Genomic DNA, 13,667 nt, shown 5'->3' with positions numbered 1-13,667 from the left:
GCTTAGTCATGCTGGCCACATGACCCGGAAGCTGTACGCCGGCTCCCTTTGCCAATAAAGCGAGATGAGCGCCGCAACCCCAGAGTCGGCCACGACTGGACCTAATGGTCAGGGGTCCCTTTACTTTACACATGTCTACACTGTAACATTGGGCCTGAACACTTCATCTTAGCATAGGTTTAGGTTGATGGAATGCCCACTCCTTCCATCATCAAACTGTTCTATCAAGAAGCCTCCCTAACGAGCAACCAAAGTCTCCCCTGCTCTAACTTGTCTAATAGATCTAGGTCTTTCCACTAGTATGTATCAGGGATTCTCGCTGCCTACTTAACGAAGGGGAACTAATTTTGCAGTTCCTGTTGCCTGAAAAACTGGGAGCAAAAAATATTTGTCAATATATTGCAAATTACCACACAGGGCCCCTCCAAGCTGGAGCTTTGTTGACAATAATATTCTGGACACAATTAATACTGCGCAGGTAGTGATTTGTTCTACTTTGTGTGTTCAGCGATGCTTCCCGGTCCAATCTCGCTGCTGATGTTCAGAGGGGTTATATAGTGCAACAGAAGCGAAACAAAAATAAAGCAGAACATTTCTGGTATAAAAAGTTATGGGATTTCAGCATAAAGTTAGGGGATATGCACTGGCTGGAAATGAAGCAGTGTGACCACTGTGAAAATGGGAAAGTATATGGCAAACCATAATGAATATGCAATAAAAAGCACATATGGAGGAACTCTTAGTCTGCAAGTAGATCCTGATCTGCTTTCTGACCACGCCTGGCGCCTGCTTTAGAAGAACCCAACTTTATGGTGTATATCTAGTGTGTGTGAATGTATGAATATATCCCACCATTCACCAAAAGGTCCCAGGTCAGAATACAGGGTTACTCATATAAAACCATGATTATAACAGTAAAGTGTGTGTGTGTGTGTGTGTGTGTGTGTGTGTGTGTGACAATTCCAAATAATACCTGTTACGCTGTCAGTACAAGTTCATAAGAGTAGGTTGAGTGCTGACCAGCAAAATTTAATTTTAGATTCACATCAATACCGCTTGAAAACAGGTTTATGCAAACAAATGTATGTGTCACTTTCTGATTTATTGTTCCTTCTAATGTGGTATGGCATCTGGCACTTTTTCACAAATGTGAGATGAGTTGATGTCAAAGATGAGGCAGAAAATTCATACAGAAAGTAGTGGCACATGTTTTGCCTTAAAATACCACAATTAGCATGTTTGGTGCTCATAGTAATTCTCCGTGCCACTACAGCACTATAGAAAGGTCAAGGAGTTTCACATAATTCTCCTATCATCCTTACATCCACCCTGTAAGGTTGGCATAATTACCCCCGGGTTGCAAAAGGAGATTGAGCAAGAAGCTGACTTGCCTATGGCTATCTAGCGAGTTTACTCGGCCCAGTATACCTGAAGGAGCATCTCCACCCCCATCATTCTGCCCGGACGCTGAGGTCCAGTGCCGAGGGCCTTCTGGTGGTTCCCTCATTGCGAGAAGCAAAGCTACAGGGAACCAGGCAGAGGGCCTTCTTGGTAGTGGCGCCCGCCCTGTGGAACGCCCTCCCATCAGATATCAAAGAGATAAACAACTACTTGACATTCAGAAGACATCTGAAGGCAGCCCTGTTCAGGGAATTTTTTAATGTGTGGCATTTTAGTGTATTTTTGGTCTCTGTTGGAAGCTGCCCAGAGTGGCTGGGGAAACACAGCCAGATGGGCGGGGTACAAATAATAAATTATTATTATTATTATTATTACTACTACTACTATTACTGTATGAGCAAGGTGAGATTTGGTTGTGTTGTGTGCCCCTCTCCCTACTCACTGCTTCATAAGCTGGAACTAAATCATCCCTTTTTCAGTGTGGTACAAGAGAGTGCCTGTAGCTGAAGAGCCTGGCACTGAATCAGGCCAGTAGCCCATCTAGTCCAGCATCCTGGTCTCGCAGTGGCCAGCTAGATGCCTATGGGAATGTCACAAACAGGACCTGAACTGCAACAGCTCTGGTAAGCTTGGCCCACTCTTTCCTCCAAATGTGTCCCTCCTCGTAGGAGCATAAAATATGTGGAAGCGAGTGGATTTGCACTGTGAAAACCCAAGCAGACTGCACAGAGTTCCAGAAGCATCTTCTCAAAGTATAAAAGGCTCTCCCCCCATGTGTGATTCCCAGCAACACTGGAGTCTGACAAGATGGTGATTGTAGGCTGACTAATCCAGCCCCATCTGCACTATACTTTTAAAGCAGTATCATACCACTTTAAACAGTTGTGACTTCCACTGAAGAATCCTGTGACTTGCAGTTTGCTGAAGACACTGGGAATTATTCCCCGAGAATTGTTCACAATGCCCAGAGTGGTTTTAACAATCAGCCCCTCTTCCCACTGGGTATTTTAACTCTCAGGGGTGAACAAGCATCTCCTAAGAACTCTCAGTACCCTTAATAAAGGATTCTTTGAAGGAAGATTTGACTGTATAAAGTTGTACGACAGTAAGAGCCAACCTAATTTTGCTTGTTTGCTTTTTACTCACTCCCCACCCTTCTTTGTCTACCCTGATGGAGAATTTTGGAAAGCTCAAAAGTGTGCTTGGCATTTTCGTGACATTTTGGTCGGTTCTAATATAGATACTGCCCAACTGTGGGTTTGGGAGTTCTTTTCCATATGGAGACTGGTTTCGGTTTTGACAGATTAGCATGTCTCCCACCCAGCCCAACAAGCTAACCTAGCAATTGTTCCCCACAAAATGTCACTACTTATTTCTGTTGGCGCTGCACAGAGTTATGTCCACAGACTCTAAGATCAAAGAATTTCACATCACTTTCATTAGTGCCACATTTGGCTTTCCTGGTCGTGGGTCCCCCCCCCCTTTCTCTTTTCTCTTCGTTGATGGTTGAGTTGAGGTAAATGACTGTTTCTGTGTGAGACCCCCTGACGAAACATCATGTTAAAATGAGGCCAGTTATCTTGCCAAATGTTTGCATTGCTTTGCATCAAGCATGACTCCCTCCTGTGCCAGAAATAATCTTACATGGCATTAATCAGATTTGCCGAGCAATTGAAGCAATAATTCCTCTCTCAGCACAGATTTAACTGGATTTTAAAACTCCTGCCATGCAGGAAACATTGCCTGGTTAAGCCGATGCATCCTGTTGGGGGGAGATGCACACTAAATAAAAGTTCTAAATTATGAACAACAAAAGAAGTGAACATTTTTTCTAAATTGCCTCTTGCAGAAAGCTGGAAGACTGTGGGGCCCTCCACAACGGTGTGTTTTTGTGGGTATATGCTGCCATAAGAGTGCCTAAGTGATGGTTCTATACTAGACTGTCCATACATTATTCTGGTTTATTGTTCTGTAATGCTTCCCCCGTGTTATTGTGTTACGGCCTACTGGGTTGCTGTTGTTTTATCCTGCTTTTGTTGCACTGTAACATCCACGAAGTGTGGTGGGGAGTCCGTACTGCAGAGCACAAGGAGGGTTTTTAAAAGCCCCCTTCTGCAACCCCTCTCCCAAGCTGCTATTAACCCTAGCTAGGAAACTTCCAGTTGTCTTTGTCCATGGAGTTTTCTTGGCAGGGATACTGGAGTGGCTTGCCGGTTCCTGCTCCAGGTGGATCACATTTGGTCAAAACTCTCCACTATGACCTGTCCATCTTGGGTGGCCCTGCACGGCATAGCTCATTGCTTCTCCGAGTTATTCAAGCCCCCTCGCCACGGCAAGGCAGTGATCCATGAAGGGGTAAGATTGAGGAAAGATTGAGGGCCCCAGAAGAAGGGAATGACAGAGGACGATATGGTTGGACAGTGTTCTCGAAGCTCCCAGCATGAGTTTGACCAAACTGTGAGAGGCAGTGGAAGACAGGAGTGCCTGGTGTGCTCTGGTCCATGGGGTCACGAAGAGTCAGACACGACTAAATGACTAAACAACAACAACAGGAAATTTCCAGAGCTGCCGATCAGTTTCCATCAGGGTCATGGCAGAACAAATGGGTTAAACCCCATCCCTACACACTGACACACTGTAGTTTCAGTCCTGATTAAGGCTGTTCCTCCTGACAGCTAAACATGTTAAAAATAAGGAGTGGGGAAAGTTTTTCAGTGTGGAGGGGGGGTCACTATACCTTAGGGGAAAGTTATTGCCGGGTGCATTCCAAAAGTGAGCAGGGCCAGGCAGTTACACAATACTTTACAACACACACCTCTTAACACACAACACACACTTGATGCACTGTCACAGACACACAAAGACTATGACCTCCCTCTACACCCCCCAAACAGGTTCCCCCCACTCTTCAGCTGATCTGCATTGATCAGCTAAGGAGAGAGTTGCTTTCATCCCCTTTGCCAACATACCACAGGGATCTACGGGATCATCTGAGGAGTAGGGAGGTCTCAGTTTTCATCCCCATCCTGGAAAGCGCCCAATGGAGTGCTGCAATTGGAAGGAAACCAGTCTACAGGGTTGTTGCTTTATCACCATTAAAAGAAAGAAAACGGAAGAGGCTGTTAGGTTAGCTGAAAGGGCTTCATGGGCCAGATCTGGTCTGCAGCCATATACCTCCACCCAACATTAAGCACAAATACATATTTAAGCTCACAGCTGTTCACAGATCCCAGCAGCTCCTGACACAAAGCTAGCTACGAGCAGGTAGGGTGGTTTTTTGGGGGGGAGGGGGAGAGAACTCTACTTCGATAGAGGTTTCTAAAACCATGCATAGTGTGAAGACAGTGGATAGAGGGAGAAATTTACAGTAAAAGCCTCCCTTGAAAGAGGAAAAACCTTGTCTAATAACTAGGAAGGAAAGTGAGGAAGCAACTCAGAACCAAATAAGTAAAACTAAATTGTAGACAATTAGAATTGAGGAATGCCTTATACAAGAACAGTACGTCCAACTAGAGCAGGAAGCCCTCTTATACCCTCTTCTGGTCAAGAAGGGTCCACTAGGTGGGTGAAGTCAGTCCCAGGTTTGAGGATATTTCACCAAGTACCACCTGCAGTTTTGTGGCTCACCACATGAGGCAGCTGTTTACATATCTCAGACAAGTTACTAGATACGACTTTTTTTTTTACTTTAGGGAGGGAGACAGCCAAATGGAAAAGTGATAAAGGTTTCTAAAATTGTGCACAGTGTGTGAAGTAGATAGATAGAAACACTTCTCCCTCTCTTGGAATATTAGAAATTGGAAGTACCCGTGAGATTCACTGACAGTAGCTTCTTTGGTGGCAAAATACTCTTCACTTTGAGTATTCATTGTGTAGGATTCTTTGCCACTGGGTGCCACTGGGTCAAGAGCTTAGATGGCTGTTACAGAAGATTAGAGCAAAACCCTGCTCATAGGGAGGTCAACAGCCCTCTCCTGCTATTGTTCCCCTGCAAAAACACTCAGAAGCAAATGGCTGAACTAGAATTTATTTTAAAAATTACTAGAATTTATTCTCTGCCATCCCAGCTCTCTAAATTAGCATAGCAAAGCCAGGAAGATTGTGATCACTACTAATACCTCTGCTGTGACGGATCGTCACCGTTCTTATCTTTTATACACTTGAGCTTTGGTTAAAAAGGCCACAGACTATCTCTCTCTCTCCATTGCATGGCCTTCTAACCCTACTGTTTACATTTTTTATCCTTCAAATGTGCGCATGAGCGCTAGACGATAACACATCATGAGTCTGACAAAGCCAACAGAAGATTACGCCACAATACATGGTTAGTCATAAAGATGCTGCCTGCAAGATTCTTTTTTGATGCGACAACAACCTTGCACCGTTGCGTGCCACTATGAGGTGTTGGTGGACAATCCTACAGGTACTCGTAGGAGTGCCTTGCTATGGTTCTCTTCATTCCAGGCTGGGTGGCCTCAGAGTATTTTGATGAGTGGCTGGAGTGGTTAAAGTGTCAGAGTAGGACCCGGGAGACCAGGGTTTGAGTCTCTACTCAGCCATGAAGCTCACTGGGTGGCCTTGGGCTTTTACCTCACAGAGTTGTTGAAGGCTCTGTTGTCTCCTCCTCCCACGCAGGTCTCAGTAACGCACACTAGGTTGGCTCCCTCATTCAGTATCCAATTATGGATCCGTAAGGACTCGTTGTGAACCAACCTGGCAGTGCACTGCCAGACTGTTGACTACAGAGGCAGAACAACTGAATCACAGGAAGGGTGAGGGTTAATAAGTAGACACCTGACCCCTGTCCTTCCTTTGTAACTGCCTGCTCACCCACACACCATATTACGCCAGTCCTGTAACTGCCTGAATTAAAGCACCCTCTTGACAAGATCTCTCTCTCTCACCAAGGAGGGTCCATCAAATTCACACACACCATGCTCTCATAGCACTCACATAAATGCAAATTCAAACAAAGAGAAAAGGGTAGTGTCCTCACTACAGACCCCAAGGATCCCCTTCCTGTGTTATCCTGCTGCACTGCAAGTCCTTATTAAGTAGCTAAAAGGTAAAGGGGTCCCTGACCATTAGGTCCAGTCGTGGCTGACTCTGGAGTTGCGGCGCTCATCTCGCTTTATTGGCTGAGGGAGCTGGCGTACAGCTTCCAGGTCATGTGGCCAGCATGACTAAGCTGCTTCTGGCGAACCAGAGCAGTGCACGGAAACGCTGTTTACCTTCCTGCTGGAGTGGTACCTATTTATCTACTTGCACTTTGACGTGCTTTCAAACTGCTAGGTTGGCAGGAGCAGGGACTGAGCAGCAGGAGCTCGCCCTGTCGCAGGGATTCGAACCACCGACCTTCTGATCGGCAAGTCCTAGGCTCTGTGGTTTAACCCACAGCGCCACCCATGTCCCTTAAGTAGCTAGATGGCAGCAAATGAGCCACAGGCACTGCTGCTGCCTCTCCTCCTCCTTGTGGATCCTGCCAAGACCCAGGGATGCAAAGGTTGTAGGGCAGCCAGGGAAAGGGTGGGCAGGTCTTTCCCAACTTCCATGCTCCTTATATGTTGTTATCGGTTGTGTTTTGATGTGTTTCCAGCTGCTTTGAGAAGGATAGCCCTGAAAGGTGGCTACACATGCTGGAATTAAAAAAAAAAACACCCCCCACAACCTCAAGGGGTAGACTGCTGCTGTTACGTACTCTATATAGAACAACCACTGCTTGACTGTTTTTTGATCCAGTTCCAAGCAGATAAGCTGCAATGCAGTTTTCTTCCAACTTTCATATTCATCTAGATCGACTACAATATCCAATAGGGTTTTGCATTCTGAGTTAGTGGCGCTCCTTTATCCAGTTTTTCATTCTGCAAATGATTTATGCAAGCTTAACTTTACACACTGTGAAGAACCCTATTGGTTTCAGAGGAGCTTACTCACAGCATGAGACATTAGCCGAACGCATAAATCATTGCAGAAGAGTGCTCTTTGAGGCCTATTTTCATTAGTATATATATTTTTGAACAGCAAATGCAAGGAATCGAAACTTGGAATTAGCAGCTAGTAAAACTTCCTTTCCAGGATCCAACTGCTTTCGTGAGGCATTCCATGGCACTACCTTGTGTTTTTGTGTCACACTGTTAACATTCCTAGCACTGATGTGGTGCTATAATTTAGTGCTTTTAATTGGGCAAACATTACCAGTCAGGACCATATTTCAGAAATATAGCATTAACAAAAATGTTCAACATCTGTGTTTTTATAGGAATGTTTACCTACCTTAGAGTCAGTGGTGGGAGACCAGAAAAGGGATAATAAGTCAGGATTTTTGTCAAGTTTCATGCGCCGGTCAACATTTGCACAGTAGTCCGCAGTGAGGTGTTGAAAAGCAAGTTGTTAACCGGTGATAAGAATTCCACATTTGTTGTTTTCTTAAACAATGGTCACCTTTCTTTACAGTTAGTTTTATCACCATAGCCATATATTTGAATTTCAGCAAAAGGGGGGAGGGTGGAACTGTGTACCCCGTATGCTGTACCAACCAATTTATAATGAGATTAACATCTTGGTCCTTTAAATGCTTTTGCAGCAGTTGTGCAAATACTGGCGTATGCCTCTCCAGTTTACAGATGCATCTTGTTTTTATGGGCCTGGCTACTCATTTGCTTCTCCCCAAACTCAGGTTCTGATGTAGCCTGGCATTTAATGGTGAACAAATATGAGGGGACATAAAGTTGTTAAGTTTCCTTTTTGACGTGGTGCTTCTGTGTCTTTTAACAGCCTGACACCCAGAAATCAAGCAGGTGTATCTTTTCCAGACGTGCATATTTATATGTTGTTACAATAACATAACATTATATTATATCACTGTATATTATATTACTGTATTATATTATATTATATTGTTATGTTATGTTATGTTATGTTATGTTTTATGTTATGTTGTTATGTTATGTTTATGTTTTATGCTATGTTATTCTTACTTTGTATAATCATAGAATCATATCATAGAATTGTAGAGTTGGAAGGGACCACGAAGGCATTCTCTGTGGCAGTCCCTAATTTGTTGAATTCCCTCCCCGCAGGGATGTTTGGCACCTTCGTTAAATATTGTCCATTGTTATGCTGAAGATGCACCTCTTTACCCCATGCTTTGATGTTTGCTTGCTCTATCTATCTATCTATCTATCTATCTATCTATCTATCTATCTATCATCTATCTATCTATCTATCTATCTATCTATCTATCTATCATCTATCTATCATCTGTCTATCTATCTACCATCTATCTATCATCTATCTATCTATAGAACACATTCTACTTGTGACTGTAACTTGTTTGAAATTTTTTAATGCTGTTGTTGTAACCTACTCTGGGACATTCTGATGACAACAACAAATCACCACCTTTTCTCTTTGCCTTGCAACTTTAGACATTATTATTACTTAATGTATACTCACATAAAGGCTGCCTGACAATACAAGAAGACTAGCCCCTGCCTTAAGGAACTTACAATCTAAAATTCAATACAGGCGAAAAAACAACAGAGGAAGAGGAAAATTTATTCTGAAAAACTTTCACTGCCCACTGTTGATTTAATAGTCACTCAAACAACAACTGATGTCATATTTTGGGGTTTACTAATGTTGGGTGTGTGTCCTACCAGTTTTTTTAGAAAGTTTTTTTTTAAAAAAACTTTAATTTGTATGTCACTTTGGGCACGCCAGTAAGGAAAAAGTGAGTCTTAAATCATAGAAATAAATGAAAATACATTTCCCAGAAACCAATTCAGCTTATCTTTACAATGGCAGGGACAAATGAAATAAACCCAGTCTTTTCCTTAGTCTTATGTTAATTGGTTTCTTTCCTATTGTTGCACCGGTGACAATGCTGAACTTTATCTGTAGGATCAGTCTCCAGAAGAAGAAGAAGAAGAAGAGGAAGAAAATTGCTGATGGGTCTGTTTACTTGAATACAGGGATGGATGCAGTCCCAGGAGGCACCAAAATAATGCTGCAAATGGAGCAGAGCTTGTGTAGCTGATACCTTGGAGGCCTGTTGTAATAAATGCCCAGCTCTCTTGGGAATCAGGGAAGACAAAGCAGCATGCAGCATAGGCATCTGTGTGTGAATTTTCTCAGTGTACCTAGAGTCCATTGCAGTCATGTGAGCTTTGTTCGCTGGCCCTTTTCTCTTTTCAGTTGTCAATATTAGCACCAGAAGTGACTTCTGACTTCATGGGAACCAGGAGGGGGAGAGGGGTGAGTCATTGCTCTTTTAAGCCACATAAGCGCTCTCTCATGGCATGGCTTTTAAAAGCAACACAAAGAATTGGATCTATATGGGTTCATCCCAGCCAGATGCTGAATTCCTTATGGGAGAAGCTGACCGTGCTCCATTCCCACACAAATCAATGAATGAGCCTCACCATGGGATGCAGAATCCGAGCTCTCCCCTGCCCAACACACACACACACACACACAAAATAACCACTCACTTGGCACATGACAAAAACAACCATGCAAAAAATAATGATGATGATGTTATACTTCGGTACTTTCTGAAATCTGCAAACGGCAAAACAGTCCTTGCAAAAATCCAGCACAGAAAACATAGCACAAAGGAGGCAATTATTGCAATGTGTATTTCTTAAAATTAATGTGACCTGTAGAAAGGTGTCAGCAAAAGTACGTGCATCTTTGGAAAGAGAGAAAGGCACTTGTAAAAGTGCAAGGTCCTGCAGCTTTAGAAGCACGGGCATCCTGCCAGGAAAAAAACAACCCCCAAGGTGCCAGTGGAGAGCCAGTGTGGTGTAGTGGTTAGAGAGCAGGGAGACCAGTGTTCAATTTTCCACTTGACTACAATGCTCACTGGGCCACTCACTGTCTCTTGGCCTAACCTACCTCATGGGGTTGTTGCTGTTGTGGGGGGGGGGTTTAACATGAAGAAAAAAACCATGTACCCCACCTTGAGACCCTTGGAGGAGAGGTGAGAAGTGAAGGGAAATGAACTTAAAAAAGTAACTGATGCACAGTGCAATCCAATGGATAGTTACTCAAAAGTTGTAAATGCCATTGGATGGGATTACTAACTAATCCCACTAGCAAAATACTTCACAAGGACTTAACTGTGATTCCCGTATTGCGGGGATTGGACTCGATGACCATTGGGGTCCCTTCCAACTCCACAATTCTATGATTTTATTACTTTTGCAGCCACAACATGGCTTTCTCCCCACCCTTGTGTGCATGAAAAATTGGCTCTGGGGGGTCAAGAGAATCCCCAGCACTCAAGGGCGGGAGGTGTGGTGGGGGATGTTTTACTTGACAAGCTGAAAAGCTTCTGCTGTTGGAACGATTGCCATAGGGCTATGACACAGGGCTACAATTCTTCCCATTGTAGCTAATGGTGTGGCTTCCTGGTACGGTAAGTGTGTTTAGGATTTTAGCCTTACTGTGTATATATGCTGTCAATGGCAAGAACAGGGGTGGCAGAGATTCTCACCACCACCCCTACTCAGTTCCAAATACTGAAGCTGACCTGCACATCGGTGGAAACTCACTTCAACACTCTGTAGCTGAGTGTCCTGCAGAACACCTGAGTGCAGCAGATGAGTTCAGAGATTGCAGGGCATGTCATGCGGCACACCCAGTTCCAACACCTCACTGTTGCTCATCCGTATCTTCTGCCTGAGGGCAGCTGCCTCACTCTGCCAGTCATGGGGAAAGCCCTATTTCATCAGATGCACTTGATGTTCTCCTCCTGAAAAGCAACATGGGTTACCTCAATACAAAAGTGAAGAAAAGCCAGCAAGAATAGAATGTAGTCCTCAAATCAGCTTGGTATATTAACACAGCAGCTTAAGAACTCAAAAGGAAGACATCATCAATAACATTTGTAGGCTTCTCCCTGCCCAAGTCCCCAAACAGCAGGAAACCCCAGGAGTGACACAACTGGGTTTCGTTTCCTTTGGATAGGGTGGCCATTCACAGTGCCACAAAAGAGAACAATGATTTGCATCAAATTTGCTAGTGTATAGGTATAGATGCAGTTTTAGAAGCAATTGCTATAATTTAAATAGAGATACATCTCAACATAGTGGGGGAAACTGAACAAGCGACCTGTGTGCCTGGCTCAGTCTGCTGTGCAGGTAATGTCCAGGCCCCTGTTATTTTCTTGTGGTTCTTTATCTTAAGGCAATACTTGAATTTCAAGTGGATGACCCCTTCAGATAGAGCAGTATTTCCTAAACTTGGGTCTCCAGCTGTTTTTGGACTACAACTCCCATCATCCCTAGCTAGCAGGACCAGTGGTCAGGGATGATGGGAATTGTAGTCCCAAAAAACAGCGGGAGACCCAAGTTTGGGAAACACTGAGATAGGGAATTGCCTTCTGGCAACCCTTAAAGAAATAAATAATAAACATGCATAGGATTATCCTGAAAAGCACTGAATGTTGGGCATAGGTTTCTCCTGTGCCACATTATACATTTTTGCAGGGTCAAAAGGGACTTTGTTTCTGGTTGAGTGCAATAGTGCTGGTTAGTGGCAGTGGCGTAGTGTGGGGGGTGCAGGGGGGGCCAGCCGCACCGGGGTGCAACATCTGGGGGTTAGGGGGCGCAAATCCACGGGTTAGGGGGCGCAAATTACTTACCTTGCCCCGGGTGCTGACAACCCACGCTATGCCACTGGTTAGTGGCATCCTAGAAAGCAGAATGAAGGCAGTTATGACAGGCTTTTAGAGAAACTTGAGCAAGCAATCCAGTGTGACTCAGGATTGTTGGGAACAAATGCTTACTAATGAGTCTGTAGCAACTCCCAATTGGGGATTTCACAGAGGAAGAAGGTTTGAAGGGGATTTCAGCTTTCTCATCTTTCTCATTCAGACTCATAGAGACCCCCCCTTTCATCTTAATTCCTGCAATACTGAAAACATTTATCCAACTTGTTCCTCAAATCCTAACGACCTGAAACTGAAAGAAATGGCAAAATCTGAGTGAACACAGATCAGATTGAAAGGCCATTTTCTCATCAGAGAGGATGTGTTCCAAACTGAGATTAATTCATCTACTGGCATCTTGGAACATTGTAACAAATCAGCTAGGAAAACCGGAAACATAATTTAGCCCATTTCACATTTTAGTAGCAAGGCAAATAAATGTCATTCATGGTAAAACAAGCTTCAGAGCAATGTTCCAATTATATATTCAATTTAAATTGCAAAAAAATCCCAATGTATTTTAATTTGTTGTTTTTAAATTGGGGTGTATAGGGTGTTAGGGGATGGGTAGTATCTTTGATGAGGGTCCCCCACACTCTCGTCTGTGGCTCCTAGAAGCTGTTAGCATGCAACAGCAGTCATACCCCAGGAACAGCTTTGATTGGCTTGTTAAACCAGGTAAGGGTAGCTGATGGATCTCAAACCCTTGGTAAGTTAGGGGATTCCCCTGCATGTGAAGACAGACTGGCAGACTGAGCAGACATGGTCAATACTGGGTCCAACTGTCAAAAAGGTGGTTTCTACATGAGCTGTAGAGGGAAATGAGGAGCAGATAGGGCTTGTCAACCTCGGAAGGCAGCCCATGTAGATGGAAAACTCTGATCCTAAACCTCCACTGCCTTACAGCTATACAGTGGTACCTCGGGTTACATACGCTTCAGGTTACATACGCTTTAGGTTACACATTCCGCTAACCCAGAAATAGTGCTCCAGGTTAAGAACTTTGCTTCAGGATGAGAACAGAAATCGGGCTCCGGTGGCAGTAGGAGGCCCCATTAGCTAAAGTGGTGCTTCAGGTTCAGAACAGTTTCAGGTTAAGTACGGACCTCCGAAACAAATTAAGTACTTAACCTGAGGTACCACTGTATTCATTTGTGAAAAAGGCTTCAGGAATAAACCCCAAGGAACAATCCATACCCACTGCCTTGCGGAACATCTTCAGGAAAAGAAAAGGCTAAGGCAGGGGTAGGCAACCTAAGGCCCGTGGGCCACAAGCCCTGGCCCACGTGGGTCGTTTAACCAGCCCACGAGCCGCCCCCCCCCAAACTGAGCTGCCTGCTTGGTGAGTCCCTGCGCGCTGCACTAAACCGGTGCAGCGTGTCACGGGGACTTGCTTCCACGGTTCTAGAAATTACGTCTGGGCGTGCGCAGATGCCGGAAATTGCATCTGTGCAGACGCCGAAAATCACAGGCGCACGCACAATCCGGCCCACAGAGGGATCTCCGCCGCTAGAGTGAACCGACCAAGGCGAGGTAAACCGTGCCAACCCCT

General features: G+C 44.4%; 2 protein-coding genes and 1 long non-coding RNA gene across 5 annotated transcripts in view; 2 read left to right on the top strand and 1 right to left on the bottom strand.

Annotated features, from left to right (window-relative positions):
- BCL2L11 (BCL2 like 11) overlaps window positions 1-13,667 on the top strand; it is a 98,498-nt gene that overhangs the window by 41,463 nt on the left and 43,368 nt on the right. For all 3 annotated transcript variants that reach the window (XM_083733834.1, XM_083733832.1, XM_083733833.1), the window contains exon 2: window positions 1,881-2,024. In XM_083733834.1, coding sequence (XP_083589960.1) covers window positions 1,978-2,024 — 47 coding nt within the window. In that variant the 5' untranslated portion in view covers window positions 1,881-1,977. The remainder of the gene's footprint in view (window positions 1-1,880; window positions 2,025-13,667) is intronic.
- Window positions 5,064-9,871, top strand: LOC310842218. The gene is made up of 2 exons (XR_014563009.1): window positions 5,064-5,824; window positions 9,304-9,871. It is a non-coding gene; the product is annotated as an uncharacterized lncRNA (long non-coding RNA).
- The window catches only part of LOC310842037 (uncharacterized protein), a 292,099-nt gene continuing 290,565 nt past the window's right edge, over window positions 12,134-13,667 (bottom strand). Inside the window, exon 6 of the mRNA XM_083733904.1 lies at window positions 12,134-12,368. The gene's annotated coding sequence lies outside the window, so the exon portion shown is untranslated. The remainder of the gene's footprint in view (window positions 12,369-13,667) is intronic.

The sequence above is a fragment of the Podarcis gaigeae genome, assembly GCF_964106915.1.
Source record: "Podarcis gaigeae genome assembly, chromosome: 3".
Taxonomy (NCBI): domain Eukaryota; kingdom Metazoa; phylum Chordata; class Lepidosauria; order Squamata; family Lacertidae; genus Podarcis; species Podarcis gaigeae.
The sequence above is the reverse complement of the archived record's forward strand: the minus strand, read 5'-3'. Positions and strand labels throughout refer to the sequence as shown.